This window comes from Sciurus carolinensis, chromosome 7, assembly GCF_902686445.1.
Source record: "Sciurus carolinensis chromosome 7, mSciCar1.2, whole genome shotgun sequence".
NCBI classification, from domain to species: Eukaryota; Metazoa; Chordata; class Mammalia; order Rodentia; family Sciuridae; genus Sciurus; species Sciurus carolinensis.
The window spans coordinates 9,171,576-9,199,460 of NC_062219.1; the positions used below are offsets into that span (position 1 = coordinate 9,171,576).

Consider the following 27,885-nt stretch of genomic DNA (forward strand, 5'->3'; position numbering starts at 1 on the left):
AGAGGAAGAGGCCCCAGCTAGCACCCTTGCTCTGTCTTGCCACAGGATGCCCTCTACCACAGTGATGCCACAAGAAGACCCTTACCAGGTGCTGAGATGCAGGCACCATGCTCCTGAGCTTCCCAGCTTCCATCAATGCACAGCAAATAAACTTCTATACATTATAAATTATCAGGACTCAAGGATTTTGTTATAGCAATGGAAAATAGGCTAAGACATTGCCTATTAGCTACAGATAAAAAGCTAGCCTGAGATCTGATTATAAAGGGCAATGGCTTACTGGTTTAACAATCAATAGAAAGACGGAAGAGCACCTATGTTGACAACAGTCTACCCAACCACTGAACAAATATTTACTGAGCACCTACTATGTTCCAGGCAATGCTCTGGCCATGGGGCCACAACTCTACACAGGATAACCTCTTCTTCAGTCTCAGATTCACTAGGACTCAAGTGTAAATGCTCATGTTGCCGAAAACCCTAGCTTCACTCTATTCCACTTTAGCTCTTTCATGTGCTCACGTCATCACTTCCAACTATTTCAATTCTAAAACAGGAATTTGAACTTTCTAGACAACCACAGCATCCTATTCTGTTTTTATCACTTCCTCTTGAACATGCCTTTCTATGACTTCCTGTTTCCTGGTCTCGGATTGTGAAGCATCCCGTCACAGACTGGCTGCCTGTTTCCACAACATCCTTAGCAGTTTCTAGATTCTTGACAGGGTTTGGGGTCTTGTTACACTATGCTTTCCAGTTCCTAATTTCAGGCATGTTGTACTTCTGACTTGGGACTGTAGAGCATGGACCCTTGCTGTGGAACAGGCTGTCCAGCTTGGGCTGGGCCTTCACTGCAGCCTGTCACTTCAAGACTCGAGTGCCACAAGGAGTGGTTTTCTTCCGACTCTTAGTTTGTTGGAAAGGGAGAAGTTGTCCCATGCCACGTGCTTTGTCCCCTCCTTTTCTTACCAGTCTTTTGGCTCTTCTGCAGACTATCCTTCCTGCACCTCCCCTCTAGGCTGAAGGGATCAAGACATAGGAAGTGAATAGGATCAGCTCCCTTACAAGAGACTGAAGGGCAAAACCTCCCTGCTTCTGTCCCTGAAGCTTGGAATTCCTAGCCTTTGAAACACATGAGAAATGAATTTCTGTTATTTGTAAACTACCCATTCTAGGGGGTTTTGTTATAGCAGTCTGCAAATGGACCAAGATGCCAGGCACTCAAGCCCTGACACATCTGTCCTGTCTCAAGGTCACTGTTCTCAAACCCGAAACTGACAGCCTGCTCTTGTTCTGGCTGATCTGCTTCTTTGCTTCTTTCCACACAAAGTCTTATCATTTGCCTGTAAGTACAGTCACACTCTCCCATTTCCAGTACCATCCTCCCTTTCCCTTCTCCTCAAACCCTGTCGAACAGTTTACATAGCTAGCACTTTAGTTACGTCTGCTGCCTCAACTTTTTCATGAGTCACTTTATCACTAATTCTTTATCTCAGCTACCAGAGTCATCCCTCTAGCATCTACAACAAAGCTTGGCACAAAGACGGTTCAATAAAGACTGAATGATGAAATGAACCAACCTTTTACAATGTGACGTCCATCACTGTTATTCTATTGAGAACACTTGTTGACCTTAAAACCTCCAAATCCAATTTTCTCATACATTCAACTGTCGTCCTCTTGGTTGACATATTTCCTTTAATGGCTCTTTTATGACACTCCCCTTGCATCTCCTTCTTCCTTCTGCTGCTTGCTAAATGAGGATTATTATTCTACTATTCAAGTTCTATGCTTGGTCACCTGCTCCTCTGCCCTCTCTCTGCATTTAATTCAATTTCTTTTCTCCAACCATAGCCTCTATGCATAAGGCTCTACATGGATCTTCAATCCAGTCTCCTGCCTGAGTTCGAGCCCCACATCCCCAACTCCCTTCTAATCACCTCCACCCAGACACCTGGCTGGGCCTTCTGACAGAAACCTTCTGTCTCTGAAGCCAGCATCCTCTTCCACCTGGGTGGTGAGGAGCCAAGCCTAGTGTCATCTCCCTGAATTCTGTCTTGGCCACTCTGTTCTCACTGTCCCGTCTCCCCAATTCCTTCTGACTGGGGTTACACTGCCCCACTGTCAGATTCGCCTTCCTAAAACCCTGCTCTGCCTTTCCCTTGCTCATAAAACAAACATTCAAAGACAACGAAGTCTAAACCTCTCGGTCAGTGCTGCTGCTTAAATGTGTCCTTCCAAAATGAAACCAAATTCCCACTGCTGTGGTATTAAGAGGTGGGACCTTTGGGGAATTAAGTCAGAGGAAGTGAACAGGATTAGCATCCTTATAAACCATGCTAAAGGGTGCTACCTCCCTGAATCTGTCCCTGTGAGGCACTGAATCTGCTAGCATCTTGATCTTGGACTTCCTAGACTCCACAAAACATGAGAAATACATTTCCATTATTTATAAACTACCCAGTGTAAGGGATTTTGTTATGGCAGTCTAGATGGACCAAAACACCAGGCACTCAAGACCTGACACATCTGTCCTAAGGCACACTGTGATCCTATTACCTGTAGTTGCTTTTCATCTAACCTATGCCAGAGCAAGCTATACTCTATTTCTCAAGGTAATTTATTTATATATATTTTTTTAAAGAAATCATGCTATGATTGCCAGTAACTAAAGAAATTAGGAGATAACAAAACAGCAAAGAATCCTATATTATCTTCCCCTGGGACTCACAGAACTCACTAAACAATGCATAGCAACAAGATGGGCAACCCTGAGGCTCAGCCACCTAGTGAACCACTGTAATGAGACTAGACCACAGCCAGGTGTGTTCTAGGCATCTGAAGTGCAATGGCAGGTCAGACAACAAAGTTGCTTCATGCAGGTTCCTTATATTCCAGTGGATAAAACAACTGTTCAGATTACACGAAAATTCAGATGCTGACACATGCTAAGACAGAAACAGCACAGCAGGATGACACGGCTATGGAGTGGAGATCGGGGGGTGGGGGCATAAAAAGCCTTTCCTGGGAGGTGAGACCTGAGCTGAGTGAGGGTGAAGAGGAATCAGTTCTGAGAAAGGTAAGCAGATGCTCTGCAGGCAAAGTGGCCAGGGGAAGCCTCTAGGGTGGCTAGCCAGTGTCTGGTACACGAGGACGAGCAGAGGGCCTGCAGGGCCTGCTGGCAGGTTGCAGGAAGGAGCCTCTAAGGAGTTCCAAGTAGGATGCCATGCTGAGCAGAAGCCTCACAGCAGGGTGTGACGGGATGAGTTCTGAACATGAGCTCTTCCAGATGAAAATTCGTCCACTGATCATGCCAGTCTTCTGAAGTAGTAAGTTCAGTCTTTTACAACATGTATTTCCTTAATTCACAGTGTCTGCAACTGCTCCCTGATCAGCAGAAATGTCCGAGTGCAGTCACAGCCCTGGCACGTGGCGTGTGGGCTGCAGCTGTTCAAGTGGCTCTTGCATTCAAAGACACCCTGACACTGTGGCCTTGTATGCATGAGGTACCGTGAAGGAACAAAGAACGAGACAGGACCCTGCTGTCAACGACCTTGAAACAGACCTTGAAGGAACAATGACAGGTTTGAGGAACATCACCAAAGCTAACAGGACAGGGTGCTGAGGGGCTGGGAAACAGAGGCCCTCGGTAGCAGTGCTTCCGCTTGGACAAAAGAACAGGCAGAGTGGCTGGGTGGCGAGCGGGGAGAAGTGTGTCCAGCAGAGGGACCAGCACGGTGGAAGTGGAAGAGACCGAGAGAGAGAATGAGGACCAGCTCATGGAGGTCCCTTTAAAGCACAAGAGACACTGGACCTTCTCCTAAGCAGAGCAGGAGGCTGCTTATGTGGCTGCCAAGGAAGAATGGGGGCTTAACATTGCAGGTGAGAGGGTGGCGGCTGGTGTGGAAGGAGGGACACAGACTCCGAGATACCTAGGAGGTGAAACAGGAGGTAAGTCAGGCTGACTTGGCTCTGGCTGGAGCTGCGTGATGGGGTCGACCCGGAAGGAAGAGCAGCTCCCTGTGCGGTAGTCCGACTGCCCGAGGGCTGGACGTGCTGGAAGTGAGAGCTGGGCGGCCAATGGTGTGTGCGGTGAGCAACGGGGTCTGCCCAGGCCACTTTCCTGGGATCCACACCTTCATAAAGACAGTGCTTAAAGCTGCAGGAGTGCCTAAAATGGCCTGAGAACTGGTGAGATAAGAGGAGAGACTAGCAGAGCTGGAAAAATCCCCAAAAAGAACAAGTCCTAGTAAGACTCCCTTTCTCCAAGCTACCACAGCACCTGGGAAATAGTTCTACCACAAAATCCAAAGCATCCTGGTGTAATTATCTGTCTGTCCTCCTTAACTGGCTTCCACGCTTCTGGGAGGGATGGGTACTAGTCTCAGTACTAGTCCTGGGAGCTCAGTGCCAGACACACAGGAGCCCCTTAGAGAGCTTGCTGGATGCTTCAACAGACGAGAGGACAGTGTGCTTATTTGCCCAAGAGGATGTTATCAAAGATATATTTAATCATATCTATCAAAAATATATTTAAATTCCACAACTCAACAACAAAAATAACTTGATTAAAAAATGCACAAAGGACTTGACCACACATTTCTCTAAAGACACACAAATGCCCAGGGAGTACTTGAAAAAGACACTCAAGACCAGTAGTCATCAGGGAAACAAAACAGAACCGCAATGCGATGTCACCTCGTACCTGACAGGATGGCTACCATCAAAGACCCAGAAAATGAATGGCTGTATTTGTGGAGTGGAGTATTACTCAGCCTTAAAAAGGAAGGTAAGTCTGATACATGCCACAGGAGAGAGGAACCTAGACGTTGTGTTAAGCAGAATAAGCCACAAAAACGCAAATCCCATGTGAGCCCAATTAGACGGAACACAGCGCCAAACTCAGAAAGAAACACGGCAGTTGCCATGGACTGGGACAGAGTCAGCCTCCACCTGTCAGGATGCAGCCCTCTCTGCAGCAGGAGGGCATGGCACTGCTGGGGACGGGGGAGAACACCCATGACAACGAGCCTTGCCCTGTGCTGTGGTGTGTAACAGAGGCTCTCCCCACATTCCTCCTGTGCTGAAGTCAAGGCACGTCTGAGACTTGCTTCGAGGCCAACTCATTTCTCCGGGTCACTTCCCAGTGGGGGACCACACATGCTGTTAAACTTCTGTGCGTTTCCCCTTGTTTCTGTCTTTTGTTAGGGAGTCCCAGCTAAGAACTCATAACAATGAATTTGCCACTCTTTTAAGTGAATAAATGAAGATTCAGCCTTCACATCGGAGAGTGAAGAGAGTCCGATTTCTCCTGCTGTTCAGTGCTAGCTCACTCTGATTATTCACTACTTACTCATGTGATTGGGAATTACAATAAGGCATTCTGGTTAAAAGGCAAAATCTGTCTCTCCCCAATGTCTCCTAGTTTGTACAACACAATTCAATTAAAGTAAATGATTAAGATAAAATTTGTCAGATAACTTAAGTGAGCGTAATGTGCTCATGAATATCTACCAGACTAGGGGCATACCAACACAGTGACTTTTCTCTAATATTGTTACCTGCACAAGCGTGTCCAGCGTGAAGATGTGCTCCCCTCGAACATTGTAGAACTTGACCATGGCACTCTTCAGAAGGGGACCGTTGGGGAGCTCGCTGAGTTGGGCCTGCCGCTCCATCCCAGCAACTGCCAGCAAGTCTCCCTGCGTACACCACTGGGCTACCACCTCTGAAACCACACAGAAGGGACAGTTGGCATGAGGATGGAACCCTCCCTCAAATGCCAGTCAGCCATACTGGCAATGTGTCTTCAGGAGTTTAAAACATAGAGATGCTAACCAAATATAAAAGTGAACCTCTCCTTTCTTTCATGAAGGTAACAACAACCCATTTCTTTTAAGACTTATTATAAACAAGTTGTTACATGGGTGGAGAGTACAGTATCTCTGAAACATAACTAAATCAGGTAGAAATTCAGGTATAAGAAGGTTGGCATGTTAAAGCTAGGTGTGGTGGAGCAGTTGCTTGGGAGCCTGAGGCAGGAGGATCACAAATTTGGGGGCTAGGCTGAGCAACTTAGTGAGACCCTGTCTCAGAGAGAGAGAGAGAGAAAGAGAGAGAGGGTGAGAGGGGAAGAAGAGGAGGCAGAGGAGAAGGAGGGAGAAGAACAACAACTATCTAAATATTTATCTGCAAGCATTTCCATAATCTATCTGCACTGAGATTGTAGAACATTTCTGTTAAGCAAGTTAAGACGACAAAACCCGTGACTATACAGCATGTCAGGTCAGTGCTGTCCCAGGGCTGTGCCCTCCACTTACAGAGAGGATGCTGAGTTTATACGTGCTCAGAGTAAAAAGTTAAGTAAAGCAAAGCCCAAGTGTATTCATTTGATACCTGGGTAACACTGGGCAAGTGAATCTCCGATGAAGGATATACACACATACAAGGGTACTGACTTATTTTGAACACTTTATTTTTCTTTTTAATGCTGTCAGGTTTAGCAAAGAAGATAAGCAGTCTTGCTGGGGGCAGGGAGTACTGTCAGAGAAGTTTTCACACTGGAGATGCTGACACCCATCTATAAGCCATTATTTTTCTAACAAGTGGCTGCTAAATAGTCTGTCTTATCCCAGTATGAGCAATTACCTAGTTCGTGCTGGAAAACAAAGCTATAAATACCAACAAGATTCATAGTGAATGTTTTCTCCCTTAAGACCAGAGAACCATAATCTGGCTTATACTAAGATCTCTGAAATCTACATCTAAGTAGCCCATTTTGCAGAGACGCTGGACTGGACTTAAAGAAGGTGTCCTGCCAGAACAGGCACGTGTGCCAACACCAGGGCTAGAGCGCAACAGCTTCTAAGCTCCATCACATCACAAATGACTACGATGTCCCTCCCGAGCACCCCAAAGAGCTCCAATGCTAATACCAGCGCATTCTGAAGTCACTGACGTTCTTTCACGGGCCCTGAAAGAAAGCACACTCCCTGAAGCAAGACAGTCCCCAGCCCAGGGCTCTTTATCAAGTCTGCTGCAGCAGGAACCAGGAGACAGGGCTGAGCCACAGTAGTTATAGACAAACACAGATCCATCCAAAATGATGACAGTATCAATAAAAGATTTTTTACACGAATAAAGTTAAACACAAACCAGAAAACAAAAAATGAAAGAATCAAGTAAACATCCTGGTAAATAAAAATTTTAAGATGACAGGAAATGGAGTCTAAAGGATTTGTGCCTATTCTAAAATGTGCTCTGAATATTCACTACCAGATCTAGTCTAGAGAAAAGCTGGGCAGGGATCATGAATAAAATGACCTTCAGTGCATGGCGGTGTTGGGTAGCCACACAAGAACACCACGAGAAGCAGCTAACGAAGTGGTAACAAGACAGAGCCTTCGGGCTCCGGGGCAGAAACAGCACTGTATATGGTAGTAATAAAGACGACGACAGCAATGCCGGGTGTGGTGGCACATGCCTGACATCCCAGTGGCCTGGGAGGCCGAGGCAGGAGGATCTAAGCTCAAAGCCAACCTCAGGAACTTTAGGAGGCCCTAAGCAATTTAGCAAGACCCTGTCCCAAAATAAAAAATAAAAAGGGTTGGGGATGTGGCTCAGTGGTTAAATGCCCCCAGTTCAATCCCCAGTCCCCACCCCCCACACAAAAAAAGATGACAGTGCTAAATTTCCATGGCTCCTCATGTGACCTGCTTTGGTTAGAAGATAAGTAAAAACTGTACCATTCTTTTATTTTTTTAAAAGATTCTCTGAATTTTGTCACAAAGTGGTTTTGAAATGTAAGAAGAAGGCTGCTCCCCTTATAGTGCTGGCCTGGACCACGATGACTTCAGAGACTGCTCACAGCAGAGGCGAGCACATGCTGAGCACGCATGGTGATTTTCTGTTCGAGGTGAGAACGAGTCCAAATACATATGAGAGCACCCTCAGGAATTTCTTTAATTCAGCTGCAAAGTCACACTGACAGTTGTCATCTGCAAAGCAAGTTACTGTTTTATAAAGAATAAACTCCATATGAAAACTGCCACTTCTTGTTCTGGTGGTTACAGGACCTGCAGCATCAAGAGATGCAGAAACAGATGCGGGTGCTTCTGACGCTCAGCAGACCAGTCCTGGTCCACATGGTGGGCACACCAGCTGCCAGGGGAATGGGCTATTTCATAAATCCTTGACACTAGGAATTCAGGAACTTAAGAAAGAATAACCTGGAATTGCCTTGAGTCAGCAAGGGGTGCTGAGTCCTCCATAGGGGCTCAGCTTCTGTTGGAGTTTAAAACTATCGTAGAACAAGAAATTGCAACTGAAAGCAAAAGCAAATGTTCATTCAATTTCCAGATATCACTATGATGAAAAATACAGAAGCCCTGATAGAATTAGGACAGAACTTTTTTCTGTTTCAAAATTTTTTAAACCATGTCTATCATATTTTAAAAAACCATCTCCCAGATCCTTGCCCAAGGTTTCTGTGATAACTTTTTGTTGTTTAAATCCCTAAAGATTTTATTAAGATATAACTTAGGAGGAACAAATGGATAGTATACTCAGTAGACATCTTTTGACTTTTCCTAAAACTCCTGGCCTAGAGTTTCTGATGTCCCCCATTCAGAGAACTGGGAGTTCAGAAGCATTCAGGTGGTCCACCTTCCCAATGCACTTATTTTCTCAATGATTTGGGGCGAGGACAAGGAGGGCATTTTGGCCTCTGAAGTGTTTGCAAAGAAAATCAGCAAATTTACACTGTTCAACTTCAACCAGACAGCCTCACAAACCTTTCTTGGTAAAAGGCTGGAGGGTCAAATTTTCATCCAAAGTTAGCAGTGAGAAAGTTAACAAGAAACCTCTTTTGTGTCCAAATGAGGCAGCTAGGTTTTAGCATGAAAAGAGTGGTCTCAACACCACGCACACTGCAGCTGCCTGGTGGACACCTGAAGTTAACCCAGACCTCTGTCCCTTAGGTGTCCATGGTAATGAGTCATCTTTCTGTGAGCTGTTAGATATACTCCTGTTTGTGTGCACACACGTGTGCATGTGGTGCGAGAGTGAGAGGAAGGAGAAGCGAGGCAATGGTACAACAGCAGGTGGCCCTCTTTAGAAAAGGCGTCTTCAATGAGTGCAGTTAGGACTGAAAAAAAAAAAGGGTCCTTGGCCAATGAGGACCAATCTGCAACCAGGGGTCCCAGCATCACTGACTTGAAAGCCCCTCTCCAGTCCTTCAAAGTGCCTGAAGAAATGCTAAGGGGAGGAAATTCTGCAAAACAAAGCCTGCTGGTTGAGCCCTTTTATTCAAGGCGGGGTGTAGGAAGTGCCCCTGAAAGCTGGTTTTGGTACTGGTACTACCCAGCTCTTCAGGGGATACCTCAACGCATGACCAGTGACTTTTCCTCAAGAAAAAGTAAAAGTCATAGAGGGTGGAGTTCACTGAACCAACTCAATGCTTACTGTGTCCCCAGCTGGTTTCCTCCCCAGGTGGAATGTCCTGGGCAGCACCTGCAAAGCAACTCCAGACCCCGCCTCCTCCCCAGTCCCAGAAATCTGCAGTGAAAACCGAGGGCAGCAGGTAATGTGGAAGAGTGCTGGCCACAGGGATGAGGGGTGACTTGGAATCCAAATTCTTCTGCACATGACATAAATTACAGCGCTGGTGATGAGCCAAAGAACATCGTGAGTCACATTTCCCCTCTTGAAAAGTTCTCTAAGATAGCTACAGAGAAAGACCCAGGGATCAGAGGCCGTACCAACAGGTGACGGACCTGTCTTGATGGGCAGATGCCTATGGCCACCTCCGGCAGCATTCTGCTCCTTTCCTCCCAGTGCTGACAACCACAGTCCCTAAGACAGTGGGGACAACATGGATCTGAAAAACGAAAAACACTGCTGTTCATGCTACATGGAAGACCGAGTCTTTACAGCATCCTGACACCAAGACAGAAAAATCATCTACGTGAAGCACCTCCTGTCCTCCAGGCACCCGTCACTTCAATTTCATCCATCTTTCTGAAGTCAGGAAGACACAGTACATCTCTCCCCAGGAAGGTGTAAGTAACTGAAAACATTTTATTTTTAGTTATTTCTTATTTATTTTATGTGGTGCTGAGAATAGAACCCAGTGTTTCACATGGGTTAGGCAGGTGCATTACCACTGAGCCACACCCCAGCCTGAAAACATTTTAGATGACATTAATACTTCTAGTTAGGCAAGGACTACAATGCTAAATTTGTCTAAAGTTTTAGAACATGATTCAGGTAAACAATCTTCACACTGGGGAGGGGCCACTTTAAATCACTTCCCCAGGTCACCTACTTCCACTCTTATTCAGCATAGCTGGTGGGGATGTGTTAGAAATGCTGCTACAATACAACATAATTTTATAGATACAATACAAGTCAATACTCTCAAAGAACCAAAAATAGTTTCCATAAGCAAGATGGTAAAAAACAAAAAAATTCACCCTGTGAAGAATAAATTATAAAGAAGGTAACTGAGAGGTAATTGTATTATTTTCAGCCATGACCAGATAGTTCATAGAAAACAAAATTCAGAATTCTGAAACTACTAGCAGATTCTCAAGAACAAAAATAAACTTGGTTAAGAAGTTTGATAATGTAATTTTTGAAGAAAAATAGAGATTAGATTACTAACTATATGGGGGAATTTATGACGACCATGTATATTATTTAGATCCATGAAAGAACATTCAAAAGACAATTTATATAAAAGTAAAGGAATTTAAGTTCATCATCAGCATAAAAATACTTACTCAGCTCCTAGTGGGGGTCTATCTATGGTATAAAGGAGGACTTCTCCATAGTTCCTGTCCCACAGGACTTTATAGGCTAAATAATTCCTTAAAAATCTGATTCTGAAACAGCAGAAGGGGATATCCAAAAAGGAGTATAATTTGCTTCTAAAAATATTCCATATTTTTAAAATAGAATTAGTAAGTGCTTGGGGGGTGTGCAGAGATGTAAGACTTATTTCTGTCAACCATCAGTCACATATATAGATCTGATTCCTGAAGAAGCAGCAGCACAGGGCAGGGACTCTCTAGACTGACAGCCAGTTTTGAATGGCAGTAACAAGGTTGCCGTCAAGGTCCTGGCTTGCTTCTCACCGCCGCATTCAGGTTTTAGTAGGTCCTTTGAAAAACATCAACCAGAGGCAGTCCAGGAACTGAATTTGTGTGTGTGTGTGTGTGTGTGTGTGTATGTGTGTGTGTGTATGTGTGTGTGTAGGGGGTGCGTATCAGGTACTGAACCTAAAGGCACTTTACCACTGAGCCATATCCCCAGACCTTTTTTATATTTTATTTAGAGACAGGGTCACACTGAGTTATTTAGGGCCTTGCTAAGATGCAAAGGCTGGCTTTGAACTTGCAATTCTCCTGCCTCAGCCTCCCAAGTCACTGGAATTACAGGTGTGCCACCACACATGGCCAGGAACTGAATTTTTAAATCTTTCTACACTGCACCATTCAATACTGAAGAGACAGACTGTTTTTCCAAAGAACTCACCAGGGTCACAACATCAGTAGGATTCTTGAATTGAAAAATGCAGAGCCAATGCCTATGACCACTGATTCTCCTGTGACGACGTTTCATGAGACCTAGTCAGAAGGCATCAGCACTTGATGGCTGCCTTTCACATCCACGTCTCCATCTGGCAGTTGCGGAACCTCCACAAGTCTTTCAAGGTGGCATTACTGCACAATGATCGGTCCCTTAATAAGTCTGCCAGATTCTTAAAATTACAGGGGCTTCTGCGTAAATGATGACTTGTGCACCATCTGCTGCCTCAGGAATGGCAGGTGCTGGCATCTGTTTACTGTGCAGACAGTGTGAGCCATATGCAAACACACTGTACACCTGGGAGGGTCGTCTTGTCAGAGTGAGGAAAGGAGCAGGCTAAGAAGACTGATGGGAATCCCTCCTCAAGATAAGACAAGGAATGGAGTTGTCAGATAAACAGAGGAGCTAGGGGAGTGACCTTTGCTAACAAACTCCATTAGGCCCAGTAGAAGTCACTGCAGAGGACAGGAATCAATAAGTACTGGATGTGTGGCACCAGCTCAGAAGGCACTCATGCACATGGCCGCAGGGATGGGGCATGGCAGCGTTTTGTACCTTTCAGCCCTGAGCGGATGACAGTGGGAGACAAGTCATCGTAGTTGTTCATTAAGCTGATGTCTCCTGAGGTGAAGCTGACGGTGAGCAGAGGCTTGATGTTCTGCACTGGGATGGGGTACGCTGCAGGACCATCTGTGGAAACACAAGTGCCAAGTGAGAAGCAGGCAATGAGCATGCGCCCCAGGCCAGGTGCCTGTGCTGCACTCTCAGGTGGTGCCCAAAAAACTGCCCGATGACGCAGTCTCACTCTGGACTGAGATCTCACCAAATGAGGTAGCCACTGTACCACTCAGGAGCCACAGAGGTCACCAGCAGGGCACTAGCAGAAGACCTCAGAATGAGAAGGACATGGAATATGCAGCCTGAGGCAACTGCAGGGTGCTGAAAATATGTGTGAAGTTTACTAACTTGTATATTAGTGTGTCATGCAAATTAATAAATGCAAATTATTTTAATGCCACACAACATACAAGAATGGTGGGAAGATTAAAAATTTTTCTTAATTTGGGTCCAAAGCATCAAAAAAAGCTCTTTTCAACTCATACTAACTGCTCTTTCGTTGAAGGTTACAGAGCCACAGTAGCCACTATGAATTCTTTCCCACTTAAGTTTTTCCCATAAGAGACTGAAAATTTGGAAAGAAGTCTGAAGTTGGATGTGCTACACCCACAGCACCTGGCTAGCATAAAGAAAATCCTGCTTTGAACATTCCAGGAGTGCTCATATGTGAGGGGCCATGGACTGGGTCCTCCACGTGTTGTTTGGGAAAGTGGAAGTCCCTCTACATACCTGGGTGAGTCAGGGCTTGTTCAGAAGGCTTCTGGGGGTGTCACAGCCACACTGAGCTCAACTCCAGCAGCCACCCAGGGTGGCTTGCCCAACATCCACCTGACTTAGTGTCTTCACACTAAGGCACTGCGCTATACCTACCTCTGCACTCAACTTTCTAAGCCACCAAGAGTACTGTTACATCTGAAAGGCAAAAACCTGCCATTCCCTGAAGTGCCCACTGCTTCACTGCCCACACTGAGAAGGGTAACTGGCTATAGGAGCACCAGTGATTAACTGGTGTCTTGGACTGACTCTGACTTGCTTTGTAAATTTGGTCTCTGGACCCCATTTCTTCAAGTAATAAAATGGTTTGAGTGAATCTGAAACCAGATTCTCCAGAAAGGAGTTCTGTGCTGAGTCCATGTTTTAAAGTCACTGACTTTCTTGCTCACAGACTGTAGAAACATGACCAACACTTCACTTGAGATCAGCGTCTATTAGGAGAGGAAAAGTTACCTCTCTCAAATGGATTTATGGGTGCTAGGAACTTTCTCCCTCCCAAGACCCAATGATTCTGGAACCCTATAGCCAACCTTAACCTTTTTTCATGTGGGGAACCACACCTTCTCATATATACGCACAAACACGTGCATGTTGCTAGGAAGCATACCATCTTATTTCTGTCTCTGTGTCAAGAGGGAGAAGTACCAATGGAGGCAGATGCTAATGGGGTGACTTCCAACTTTCCCTGGGCCAGTTCCTCATGGGATGATAGGCCCCAAGGTGGCAGGAGAAGTCAGAAACTGTCCAGTGTGTACCCAACTCAAGGACACATAGCTGTGCTTGCAGGCTGGGCCAGCAAAAGGACAGCAGCCTGCAACGGCGTGACCACTTCTGATTAAGGAGCCATTCCCTTCCACCATGTCATAATACATTTTTCCTTAAAAAAAAAAAAAAAAAAAAAAAAAAAAAGGTGGGTGCAGGGTATGGGACACTGGTGAAGGGTACAGGCCAGTGCTGCAACCGATTCTGGTGAAGGGCAGGACCACATCGAGGCTTCCTTCTACTTCTTTTTGGTCTCCTAAAGGGAGGAGGGATGAAACACGCTAGAGCACAGGAGGCTGGAGTCTGAGACAATCCCCACCAGGAGTGTCAGGTACCACTGTGAGGCTCACCAAGGGATGGAATGTCATGTCACCTGAGAAGGGGTCTAGCTTCTGCCTGAATCAGGAGAGCAGACAAAGACATGGAGTATGGCCCCAGTGCTGGTCTTTGCTGCAGCAGAGCTGACCCTCTTCTCACTCAGTGAAGCTACAGGCTTCAGTACCCTGAGGGATCTGTCCATGCCACACATGAAGCTAAACCCCACAGCACCCCAGGGACAGAGGAAGAGCCATGTCTCACTTTATATCTAGGAAAACTTAAGCCCAGGGAGCATAATCAACTTCGCCACTGATCCTGAGAAAAGGGATAGCAGAGAGGAAGCGGTCACACCAAAAGAGGAGATGAACCCAGCTGTGCCTTGCATTTCAGTTCAAGAACTTTTCCCAGTAAGTTAGAAAGCCACACTGGTAAACCTTCACCTTTCCTTTTCTAAATCAATTCCTTCTCCTTCTGTTGTTCCCTTCTGTTAAATGAGGAGAAAAGTGAGGCTCCAGAGAGCTGGCTACCTTGGGGAGGGGAGTAGTCGTCTGAGTCCGTATCACTCTCGCTGCTATCTTCCACCAGGAAGATGGGGTAGTTCCAGGACATGCTGAGGATGCCGTCAGACTCATGCAGGAGGACATGGGCCAGCATCCTGCCATGGCAGTCCATGACAATCACCTGCCCGTCAGCCGTGCCAAACAGCACCTGCAACCAAAGACAAGGATCCTCAACTGAGTGGGACAAAGTGCTTTGGTTTCTGGCAAACCTTGCTGTCTCAAGTGGTTTTAGGACAAAATATATCTAGATTAAAAAAAATATACCAGTGAAGTAACTGAGAGTGACATAAAATACTAAATAGCAGCCCCCCCCCCCTTTTTTTGGCCATTTTTGCAAGAATTCTAACCTCTAATATTGAAATGCAACTAACAGCAAAACGAACACATTAGGTTGTATGGACATTTCCAAATGATACCAGCAAAATTTATTTTTCTTGTATTTTTTGGTTGGAGAAGAAAGGTTAAGAAAAAGACAATATTCATTTACTTTTCTGGAAAATAAAGACAAAGCACTGTTACGATTTTCTTAACTTTAGAAGAAAATGTTTAAATTTGTTGACCAAAGAAAATATATTTGGTTATGTATACATGTTGTCGACATATTTGAAAAACAAGGCTCTTGAAATAATTTCTAATGTTTAATGTGTGATGTTTCATTTCCTTGAGAATGATAATAGCATTAATGAGTTAATAATTAATGTAATGATGTATGAATGGTATTAATACATCATTGAGGGCTTTGTGCTAATAAGCACAGTGTTAAAAGCTTCACCGGGCATGCCTATAATCCCAGCAGCTGGGGAGGCAGGGGGATTACAAGTTCAAAGCCAGCCTCAGCAACTTAGCAAGGCCCTAAGCAACTCAGTGAGACCCTGTCACTAAAAAAAATATAAAAAGGGGCTGGGGATATGGCTCAGTGGTTAAGTGCCCTTGGGTTCAATACCTGGTGCAAAAAAAAAAAAAAAAAAGCTTTACTTCATTAACTACCAAAATCACGTCCTAGTATTGTTGAATGGAACCTGGATGGGTCCCAGTATCTGAGTACGCTGAGGGGCACTCCTGGAACTTTTTCTTGGCTTCACCTAATCCAAGTACACAGAGAAATGTGCTGGGGTGGTGCAGGCAGGCACTGAGCAGGTGTTGACACCCTCCCAGGAATAGCCCAGGCACCTCCCTGAAGCTGAAAGCCTCTCCTGATTCAGCACATTCCCAGACGGATGTCCTAAGAGGCGCCTTGGGACTCAGGAAGCAGGACCTGCATTACCTTCTGCTTTGTGTAATAGTCCCTGAAGTTTCCTGCATCTGTTGCCATTAACATTTATATTTTTGGGTCTAATGGAATTTGTCTATCCATCAGCATCTCAATGTGGCAACCATGGAAATCACTATAGACTCAAATCATTTTATAGACTCAAATAACTTGGGAGAAGACAAGTAGGCCTCCACACTATAAGGCAGTCAGGCCAGGCTGTCTGAGTAGAAAGCTAGAACTTACACCCAGAGAGAGTTACTTGAGGCCTCTGTGTCCTTGCCTCTCTTTGCTTGGGATTCTGACATAACTTCCCTAGCAGTAGACTACACCGCTGTATCCTGGCACCTGACAGTTTGGGTGCCCAGTGGGCACTCATAATATATTTTGTGAAATGAATGAATTAAAGACAGCAACAACTAAAGGCAATTCTGCTGATGACTGAGATAGATTAGCTGCAAGGGAAGACATGCTGCACTTAAGTAGTAATAAGCTCATAGAGTTACAGAGTTGTTCATAGCTGTTTTAGAAGAAATCAATTATTTATCAAATATTCTATTAATCAATATCTATATTTTAATGAATGAACACTAAAAGAAGGTTAAAACAACTTCCCCCAGAGACAGTGATGAGTTCATTAGTGTATACCGCATAAAGGAAAACCAGATGAAACTGCTTTGGAACATGGTGAAACTCGTTTTAGAAAAAGTTGAAATTCGGGCTGTCAGTATTCAGAGGCATGTCATGTCTACAAAGCTCTCTTCCAATAGTCTCAGGGGTGGGGACCTCGAGGCATGGCTCAGACCTGCTGGATTCAGCCCTGGAAAGCAGACACTTAATGTGCTTGGTAAGCAGTTTTCAACAATAGTAAACGTAGGATGTGTCTTCTCCAAACTTTACCTGAGATGTGCAATTTACATGTTTCACAGGAGAAAGAGGTACAGAAATTCCAAATGTGACACTAGTGCTATGGGTGATGTGCACGGAACAGGTTCTTCTACATTCTCATTTATTCACTGTGGGTGTGAGTGTTGGGGGTGTGTGGAACCCAGGAAATCAGCATGCTAGGCAAGTATTCTATCACTGAGTTCCAGCCCCAGTCCTATTCACTGTTTTGAAAAGGTGACCTGTGAGCCTTCATGCCAGGTGAAGGGATTATCTTATCACATAAGACTCTACTGATGAAAATAACCCATTAGCAGTGCCAGCAAATGATTACTCTGCAGGAGCAGGCAGGACTTGCGAATACCAATTCCAAACGACTTCCCAGAGTCATCCCTGTTCTGAGTCCTCCTATCACCATAGTCTTACCCACTTTGGCACCTTTGTTATTCTCCTATCTTAACTATGTGGTTTTTGATTTCCTTCTGATTCCCATGCCAGACTATAAGCTTCTAAGGGCATGGACTGAATGTCTGTATACCCTCCAGATTTATATGTTGATGGCATTTGGAGGCAGGGCTTTGGGGAAGTGATCAGCTTTAGATGAGGCCATGAGAGTGGGGTCCTTGTGATGAGCCATCTGAGCTTGTGTGGCTTCTCTCTCCACCACCAACACAGGGAAGGCCATGGGAGGACACAGAGAAAGGGCAACCATCTGTGAGTAGGAAGGGAGCCCTCACCTGAAATGTCTGGCACCTTGATCTTCAACCTTCAAAACTCCAGAACAGTGAGGCCGCCCTCACCGTTGCAGCCACCGGATCTGTGGTATCTTGTTACAGTGGCCCAAGCTGAGACCTGAACCACATGAGCTTTGCTCACCAGTGTCTTCCCAGAACCTGTCATCGTGTGCGATGCGCAGTAAAGTGTGAGTGAATGGAGGGTGGGCATGTCTCTGCACTGAGTAATGTCCTTATTTTTTCCATTTTAGAGAAAAAGAACAGTTACCAGATGGAAGAACAGACATATCATTTCTGAATAAAAGGCTTGTTATCAGTCTTCAGCATCACACTAAAGTAAAACACAACAACAAAAAAATGGCCTCCAGGTCCCCCACATGGATCCACGACAACTATGGACTCCCATGGAAAGAGAGTCTGTGATTAAGATGGAAGGAAAGTGGAGAGAAGCAGCATTTACAGTCTAGCTGTCAGCAGTGATGGAGGAAGTTACTCTGTTTTGGAACAAGTATGTCACAGATAACTGACGGACACGGATAAAACATGAAATCAGATTTAAAAAAATCTCTCCCTTATAAAAGTTGGTTTCATGCCTAATGACTTCCAATGAGATAAAGCTTATGCAAGCAAAGGACTTCAGGAGAACCAGACAGAGTCCGAGAATAATGAATACACACATGGCAAAGGCATCAATCTCTGCTGTGTCTGCTCCCTAATCCTGGGCACGTAATGAGCCAGCTTGAGACAGGTTCCTTTCCAGGTACAACCTCCCCTTGTCCTACTATGGTCCTAGGCTCTCTTCTCTCCCTTAAGAGAGCACAACTAGACCCACAGTATCACAGATTCCATTCTCAGCAGACACCATGGCAAGCCTCTCCTCCGAGTTCCAGACTTATATACTGAGCTGCCTCCAGGTCTTTTTTCCCTGCATGCGCTCCAGACCCACTGAAGTCAACATACTCAAAATGAAACGTGTTTGTGTCTTTATCTCAAGGAAACACACAACCAGCTCCCTTCTAGCTAAGACAGTGGCTTGTGTTTCATCTCCAATGTTCAATGTAATGTCTAGTATCTCATGTGAAGAGCTCTAGAGACCCGTCACACAGAATTAATCTCACATGAACCATGGTTCCCCAGCACCCTGAACTTGGCTCTGGTATTGTGTGTCTTTTTCCCCGTAAAAAGCTTCTTGAAGACAGGTCTGCATTCCTAGCTTGTCATATGCTGCTGTCCTGTGTAGATGGTCAACGACTAATAAATGAATTCCTGTCCAAATTTTGGCTTTTGCCCAAGTTTTCTTACCAATGAAAGAATAACATTTTTCCTTTCTTCTGAAAACTAGAAACCAATGCTCAATTCCTCCTATGAAACTGGTCCCCAAAACACTGTCAATGATGAATCATGCAAATTTTTGCCCTATATTTTCCAGCTGTTTCCTTTTGTGGTTCACAGGCCTCACAGGGCAGGTACAATGCTCCTTCTGTAATGTGTACATCAAGACCACATAAGTTGACAGAAATGTATGAGTCAGGCCATACCAGTTCAATGGCTATCTCTTTGGGTTTATTTTTCAGTCTTGAATATACCTGCAGGGCAGTTTTTAATAGCAATGTAATTATGGTATACATATACAATCTTTTCATTTCAATGCAATCCATTTTAAGCTATTTTTAGACAAACACAATTATTACCAGTAGTTTAAAATGAACCAAGTCATAAACCAAAGGCAGGTGGAGAGAGGACACCAAGTCATCCCGAAGATCTGTCTGGACACAGTGGCATCTCACTGGCACTGCTTCCTTTGATATGGTACTCATCTAAATTCTTGAATAAAACTACACTGAGAAATTTCAACTTCAAAAGTGCAAGCTATCTTAAATGTTCAGTTCTTTGGTAATGGAGTGTGATTACCAACACAGCATCTAGTTCTCGAAGAAGGTAACATTTTCCCACTTGTTTCTCTGATTTAAAGCTGGGGCAAGAGATTGAAATCTGATGACAAATTCCTACTAGAAGCCTTAACTCCGCTGGTGGAGGACAGCTGGACTGGCTGTGAAGATGGAGGACTGAGAGGACAGCCACAGCCATCCTCCTCCCCTCAGAAGGAACCTCTATCTAGATGCTGCCAGGGGACAGCTTTCTTTTTCTCTTTTCTTTTTTAAAAAGATCTCCATTTTGAGTTTCAGAACACTTGCCTTCAGAGGTGCATCAAGGCCAGGTCTGAAGTTTTTGCAAGGAAATAAAGTTATTGAAATCAGACTGCTGAAAATGACAGAATTGCTCACACAACAGAATATTTCCTGTTTTTTTCCCCCCAGAAATATGAAATGTTATTTCACAGTTGACTGTAACAATCACTTCTAAATCTGTATCTTTGGTTTATTTTATTTTTCAGCCTTGAATATACCTGCAGGGCTAAACATGTAATTCTGAAGTCATCTCACCTCTTTACTGCAGAAAAGACCACTTGTAAACTAACCCATGAAGATGAGAGACTATCCTATGTTTGAAGATTTTTTCAGAGGAGATATGTTATCTGCCTCAGGTCTCAAATTTAATATTAAATAATTTGTTACTAGAATATTTTCTCCCCAAATCTTCAAATTCCATTGTAAAGTTTATCCAACCTTGCAAACACATGGCAATTTCTGGGGGCTATGAAGGGGAACAGCCTGACCACAGGACTAATAAAAAGTGGCCTTAATTAGAACATCTCCAGACACACAACCCTAGAAGCGCATGCCTCTGGAAGCACACTGGCTGCAGAGGGAGAGTGGAAAGGGCCTTCCCACCATGCGTCTTTTGGAACGTTTCATTTTATACCATGTGAATGCGCTATCTTTCCCACACAGGTGACTAGGGTGGGGTCAGTGGTAGTGGGGCTAGTCCTGGTGTGACATCTACCTACATAGTAATGGTGTCCATTCTACTTCCTGAATGCTGTCTCCTTCCTGCCACAAAGCTACAGCATATGAACTCTCGAATCCTTCCTGTTTCAAATGCTACAACTACTTAAAATATAGCTAACTGTTTCTCAATATGATGAAAATAACTTCCTCCTGTGGGTACTAATAAGGGTCTTCACCCAAAGGCTGGGAGGATTTTGGGGACTGCATGCCACAGAGATGGGAGCAGACCCCACAGCACTCATGACGGGTGCCAACAAACAAAGCCTAACACAGTTCACATGAGAAGGGCAGGTTTTAATGGGCAATACTACTGAAGCAAGGACAAGAGTCCTGTAGTGAACTCAATGCACCTCCCTCCATGCAGAGCTGACTGGAAGGAAGGAGTGGCGGGGATGTTGAGGCTTGAACAGAGCAGCAATGAGCAAAAGTGGGGGGGTTTGTCGGGGTGACGAGGACTCTGAGGCTTATCATGATTAGGCCCCTGCCTCCCACAGTGGCAGGAGATGGGGCCCAATATTCAGGTGCTGGTTGGGAGGGTCCATTTTCTGGCAGTCTTGAGTTTTCCCAGGCAGGAACTGAAAGGGACTGGTGTCACTGTCCTAGGGACATAGCCTGGAGTTGTTAGAAGTGATGCCAGTGCTAGTTTGAGCTCTTAATGTGAGGAGGAGGGTGGAAGAGGGTGAGAACCAAACCCTCTGTGTGAGCCAAGGAGAGGCGCAGCTGAAAGGGCTCTGTGGGGCCTGGCTGGAGTGTGGCCAAGCAGAAGCTCCGGCAGGGCAGCAGTGGACTCAGGAACGTGTGTGAAGTAGCACACAGCTTGCTTCCCCCCTGCATGCCACCGGGTGCACTCGATACTGAGGCAGCAATACTACTTGGGCTGCTGAGGACAGAGGAGAGAAAGGACAGTCAGGATGATTCCACAGGAGTACCAGGTGGAACTCCAAAAAGACCCAGTCTGTAGTTTAGCCACCTGACCAAACACTGGCATTCAGGAAAGGTTTCTGAGTCAAAACCAAGGTCATCATCATGATTGGTAGTAATAAGAACATACAAAGGAAATCTAACACTAAATAAACAAGAAACTGACTTTGAGAAGGTTTATGTAAAGAGAGCTAGTCAATATGAATAATCCCCTTCCATCTTCTATCCTGAACCTAATTTGTTCAATGTCAATTTCAGGGAACATTTTTAGCATATTTTATAATTAATTCATCTATACTGAATCATTGTCAGTGATTCATCAATGATCTGAGTCCAGAGACAGTACAGAGCAACCGCATTTCTAAACATCTTAATTGCTACCGTCAGTAACCAAAACAACATTGACAAAGAAAATGAGAGACAAACTCAGCAGCTGCAAGACCTGTTTCTGCTAAAGAAACATTTTCTCCCACAAAGAGTTCCAAAGAATTTCCAGAATATACACAAAAAAAGAAGTACCAAGAAGTGAAATAGCATAGTAGTTGGATAAAGAAAGCCAGGAAGGGTGGGAGGCCATCTCCCAGCTTCTTTCCCCGAGTAGCTTCCACTCTTCCTTACCAGTGATGATTCATGTACTCCTTGCCTATTTTGGCAAGAACCATCCTATTTATGTTCAGTTCAGGGCTTAAATTAAACTTGGGCTTCCCCTTTGCAGTGCACGCGCTACTATAAAGCCATGGCCGCTCTGGTGGGGAGGGAGGTAAGATGTTCACTCCTGACAGTGGCTCCATCTCACCCACAGCCAGCAGCGCCACCCGCAGGCCCTGAGGTCCTTCAACCCCTCACGGCTCATGCGCCAGTCCCAGAAGGGTCTTCAGCCAAGGCATGGATCACACAGGTCTTGTGGTTTTTTTCAAAAAGAAACAGTCTAGTTCAAGAGCCTGCAGGAGAGAGATTACCCTCTTCTATTGATGGATTGAACATACCAGTTTCTGAGTCTCTGCATGGAAACTGAGACTTACACCGTAGGATTCCCAGCCTGCAGGCTCCAAGAAGCAAGAGCAGGGCTGGAGGTGGGGGAGCCAGTCTTCAAGGGTCAGCAGAGGGAAATGTTTTCTTACAGTGAAGAAAAACTCGCTGCTCATAATGAATTGTGGCTCTGACTTTGGGTTTGCCACATTTGACATTCTATCAAAGGGGCTCTTATGTGTTAGGTATTACCTACAGTGTTTCATCTCAGCAACTTGTTTTTGTTTATAAAACTGTTTTTAGCTGAGAAAGCAAAGGGTTATATTACTTTTTAAAGTTCCCTTTATAATTCCCTTTCTATCTGACAGTGCAAGACAAAACAAAGCTGGGGAGGAATATCCCCCTCCTTGCCACTATGGTCACTGTCCCAAAGCCACAGGCAAAACCAAATCCAAGAAGCTTCCTGCTGTGAAGACCAGCAGGGCTGTGATACTGAACTGACAACACTGTCTGGGATTTGCTGTAAGAAAATAGCAAGGAAAAAACAAAAAGGGAGGAAGATTTAAAAAGTGTGGCAAGGGCTGGGGGTGTGGCTCAGCGGCAGAGCACTGGCTTAGCATGTGTGAGGCACTGGGTTAGATTCTGAGCAATGCATGTAAATAAATAAAAATAAAGGTCTATCAACCACCAAAAAATATTAAAAAATAAAAAGTATGGCAAACTATGTGGGTCCTTTATTCTATTTACTTCCTATATGATACTAAAAACTTTTGTAAATTAAGAAAAATTATGCTATTAATGAGTTTTGTTTTTTTCAATTAAAAAAGAAAGATACCTACAATTAAAAAACCCTAAGAATCATTTATTACTTGGACTACTTTCGGGAAAGCAGCAAATTAAATTGAGTTCTAATTTGTTACTTCAGTCCTGACCTTACATATAAAAAGTAAATAAGGGCTGGGGATATAGCTCAGTTGGTAGAGTGCTTGCCTTGCATGCACAAGGCCGTGGGTCCAATCCCCAGCACCCCCCCACACACACACACACAGTAAACAAATATTCCTTCCAACTGACCATATGTAAAGGTCATGCGAGTTATCTGTGATAGTTCATTTCTCACCAATTAATATCTCCAAAAAGACATTACATACTGATTTCAGGAATTTATTTTTTAAATTATTTGAACTAAATGAATTAAAAAGTTTTGCACTGAAATCCCTGTAGTGATCCTGTCACACTAACTTAAGACCTGATTCCACTCTACTCCAAACAGGAAATGAAGGCCCTATTTCCTGCAGAGCATGCACATGAAAATGGCTTATATGTCATGGTATCCCAGAGGTCCTGGTACAATCAGTGACTTTTCTGCTGCTTCCCCATGTGGCACTGATGGTCACTGTACAAACATGGTAGACTTGGGATCACATCCACACACATCAGATCACGTTTTGAGGAAAACCTCCTTTCAGCAGCAAAAAAAAAAAAAAACAAAAAAAAAACCAAAATACTTCCGAGGCTGGAAACTACCTATTTACATACATGTGTGCCAAGAGCTGAAAAACTCAGTCTTTTTTTTTTTAATTTTTTTTTTATTTTTACAGACTTAATTTTGATTCATTGTACACAAATGGGGTACAACTTTTCGTTTCTATGGTTGTACATGATTTAGATTCATACCATTCGTGTAATCATACATAGGTACATAGGTAATGTACATAGGTAATGATGTCTGTCTCATTCCATCATCTTTCATACCCCCACCCTCTCCTCCCTGTCATTTCCCTCCATGTAATCTAAAGTTCCTCCATTCTTCTCTCACTCCCCACCCCCCGTTATGTATCATCATCCACTTATCAGGAAAAACATTCAGCCTTTGGTTTTTTGGGATTGGCTTATTTCACTTAGCATGATATTCTCTTCTCCAATTCCACCCATTTATCTGCAAATGCCATAATATTATTCTTCTTTATGGCTGTGTATATATACCACAGTTTCTTTATCCATTCATCAATTGTGGCATCTAGGTTGGTTCCATAATCTAGTTATTGTGAATTGAGTTACTATAAACATTGATGTGGCTGCGTTATTATAGTTTGCTGATTTTAAGTCCTTTGGGTATAAACTGAGGAGTAGGATAACTGGGTCAAAAGGTGAGTCCATTCCAAGTTTTCTGAGGAATCTCCACACTGCTTTCCAGAGTGGCTGCACCAATTTGCAACTCCACCAGCAATTTATGAGTGTGCCTTTTTCTCCACATCCACGCCAATATCTACTATTGTTTGTAAAAACTCAGTCTTATCTTGGTAACTGCTTAACAATTTATCAACCCAAACCTTTTCTACTTTATTTGAAATAACTTTTTAAGAGTTCCCAAGAAAATATTAAGATTCCTTTCTTTTAAAAAATTTTATAAACAAATATCACCACTATTCATGGAGAACTAAAGTCTTGCAAAAAGATGTATTAGGTGAAAAATTCTCATTTTACACCAAACTGCGTTCTAAACAAGGACAATTTCCACAGAATAGTCTTTAAATGGAGATATTCCTGTAGGTGGGTATTTAAAATGTAAGCATGTTTACAAAACCTCAGTTTACCTGTATCTTTCCTTCTACTATATAAAATGAATGCACCTGTGTTTCAGGAGGACTAGGAACTTCTCTAGAGAACCTAAGGTGTCTAGTCTAGTTATTAAATACTTCCATTTAAGCTGGTTTGAACACAACCATCTGTCACTTTAACTAGGAATAAAATTCTCTGTGTGAAGAACGAGAGAGAGGTACAGGTGTAGGCCAGGTCGGGGAGTTAGTGACAGGCAGGCAGGAGCTGTGGCAGTGCAAGAAAACCACCCAGAGGAAAGAAAAAGGGAAGGGGCACAAGCACAGAGCCTAGAAACAGCACGAGGAGGGGGTGTCAGTGAGGCAGCAGTGGAGGCCAAGGTGGGAGGCTGGGAAGAAGTGAGATCCAGCTCAGGGACATGGCTGGTATTGCTGGGGAACAGCATCCAGAAAGGAAGGTGCCTGACATGGGCTGTAAGGGAATCACTGCCCACAGGGCCAAGCAGAGGAGAGGCAGTGAAGTGAAGCACCAGGCTGCTGGGGAGACCTCAGCAGAGACCACAAGCCAGATGAGGTTACGTGTGCACCTGCAGCTAGGAGAGAAGCAGGCAAGCCCAGGCAGAAGGCAGGTGAACTAAGGGTGCTGGGAAGGACTGCTGCATGGAGCAGGAAGTCGCACATGTTGGCAAGACACACATTCCTGTCTGACCAGGTCATTCCCACTGTTGCTACGTTTCCTAGGTGTACATATTTGGTTGCCTGGAAATTCCCCTGAAATTACTTCTTTAAAAATGGTTCATGCAGCCAAATTATGTAAGTACCATGATGCAGGAGCTCTGGGAGGAATGGGGTACCAGAGATGAGAAAGGGACAAAGTCACAAGCACATTTCTTGTAGAACCCTGACCCATGGCAGAGAAAGGCCCCCAGGAACTTCTTGGGGCTCCCCCAGGAAGACTAGGAGCCAAGGGAGTTTCTTCCCATACTGTGCCAGCTAAGCATAGCTACTACAAAATTCTTCTTGTTTGAACTAAATCCCTGCAATTTGAATTGGAGGCTTTTCCCTTTAGTCCTGTTCTCAGTGGACACAGACATGCCAGCTAGTCTCTGCTATCTGAGGAGAGTCATGGTCACGCCCAGGAACATGCTGGAGGATGTCACCATCTCCACACCTGAAGCTCTCAGCAGCATTCTTCAGTGGTCACTAAGACCCAAAATATGCTGGAAGCACAGTTTCAAATGTCTCCATCTCAAAGCACTTTCATAAATCAAGGAGTATGGTCTTCTACCAAGACCTGGAGAACACAGAGGAAACGAAGCATTCTGTTCATACAAGCCAGCCTGTGAATTAGGGGCTTCTCTGCTGCATTACTGTAGAACAGTATAGGACCCACAGATATTTTTTCCTATGATATTTATATTTATTTCTTTGTCATTTTCTATTTATGCCATTCTGTTTTTTACACAAGCCCTACAAATACTATTCTATTTATAAATATATCCCAAGTTTATCAAGCTGAGTTTATATCATTGTTTCGTCTGTGAATTTTCTGTTCTCCAGTGTAATCTTTATTAGTTTGCTATGGGCTAAGTTATGAGCCCCCCAAATTCATATGTTGACTTTTGTTCAGCATATCTGTTGAACTAGTTGGATCCCCGACTATATTTGGAGACAGCAACTATAAAGAGGTAATGACAATTAAACATCCTGGGACTCTAATCCAGTGACTTTTTTCTTAGGTCTCTGTGTACATATCTATATGTAGAGATCTAAGGATAAGGTATTTAATTCTGTCAGTATATTACCACTGCCAGGATATCCAACTACCATCTTCTCTCTCTGCTAAATTTGCCCACGGACCCTCATGATTCTGTGCCCTATAAACCTTATCTGAAAGGCCGTGGAGCACTCTGCTGGGTGTAGGTCTTGCCTGGGAGTGAGAGCACTTGTCAGGGCAGAGGGAGTGAGCACAAGTGCCCCTCCCCAACCCTCCATCTGCAGGTGCCTGCGAATGACAGAATAAGTCAGGCACTCAGCGCCCTCACAGCTCCCGCGGCCATGGCCACAGCACGGGGGCTCCTCTGGCCAGCGTCCACTGCTTCAAACCTGACCTGAGAGAACGGCTACAAAGCATTCGCTGCGGCACTGTGGATACCCCAGGCTCTGCTGCATGCCACACACACGGCTTGTGGCACACAGCATCCCCAGATAGCTGGGTCCATTTCACCCACGGGCAGGACATCCACCAGGCACATGGCAGCACACATATGCTCTCTCTCCTCCACAGGTCCACAGGCATCCCAAAGGAGGAGTTACATCTCACTCACTGTGGCATCGCCAGTGGGACCTGCACCTGTTACAAGGTAAGTGTGCAGTGCACTGGGTTCGCTGGCTGGCACAGCCTACCAAAGGGCCGTGAAGAGAGCCTCCCGAAGGCATGTGGGCCCCCTTCCTCTAGGTGAGGGAAGGATGTGAAGCCTGGGCTTTCCACTGACCTATTTGTAAATGCTTTCACACCTGTTCCTTCATCTGATCATGACTGCAGCGCTGTGAATGAGGCACTAAATAATTCACACCTGTCCTCACAGCATCGGAAACTGATGCAGGAGAGGTCAGGTGCTTTCCACAAGGCCGCTTCACAGGCTTCTGCGTGAGGAGACCCTAGGGACAGTAGAACTTTACAATAAATCCAAATGCCTTGTAGGAATATACACTCATGTGTGGCAGGGAGCAAGGGAAGAAAGTTGGAGTTGAAAATATCTGCTCATAAAAAAAAAAAAGAAAAAGAAAAAAGAAAATATCTGCTCATAAATCTACTAATACTAATTTTAAGAAAAGAAAAAAATATTTGCCTTGCCTACTTAAAAAAATGAAAACGTGAAATAAATATGTGATTAGAGGAAAGCAATTCAGTTAAAAAAAAAAAAGAGGCTCAAAAACAAAAGTTACAGTTCCAAATTGTACTGCTTGCTTTTACAAATACTAAACATAAATCTCTCAAGGATATTTTCTGGCATAAATATAAGGTTTATATTTACA

At 44.4% G+C, this 27,885-nt stretch overlaps 1 protein-coding gene across 4 annotated transcripts in view; it reads right to left on the reverse strand.

Annotated features, from left to right (window-relative positions):
• Tulp4 (TUB like protein 4) overlaps positions 1-27,885 on the reverse strand; it is a 241,596-nt gene that overhangs the window by 28,348 nt on the left and 185,363 nt on the right. For all 4 annotated transcript variants that reach the window (XR_007109580.1, XM_047559408.1, XM_047559409.1 and 1 more), the window contains exons 5-7: positions 14,589-14,769; positions 12,145-12,279; positions 5,562-5,728 (exon numbers count right to left, since the gene is read on the reverse strand). Coding sequence is in view for 3 of the 4 variants with exons in the window: in XM_047559408.1 (XP_047415364.1) it covers positions 5,562-5,728; positions 12,145-12,279; positions 14,589-14,769 (483 nt within the window). In the remaining variant the exon portion in view is untranslated. The remainder of the gene's footprint in view (positions 1-5,561; positions 5,729-12,144; positions 12,280-14,588; positions 14,770-27,885) is intronic.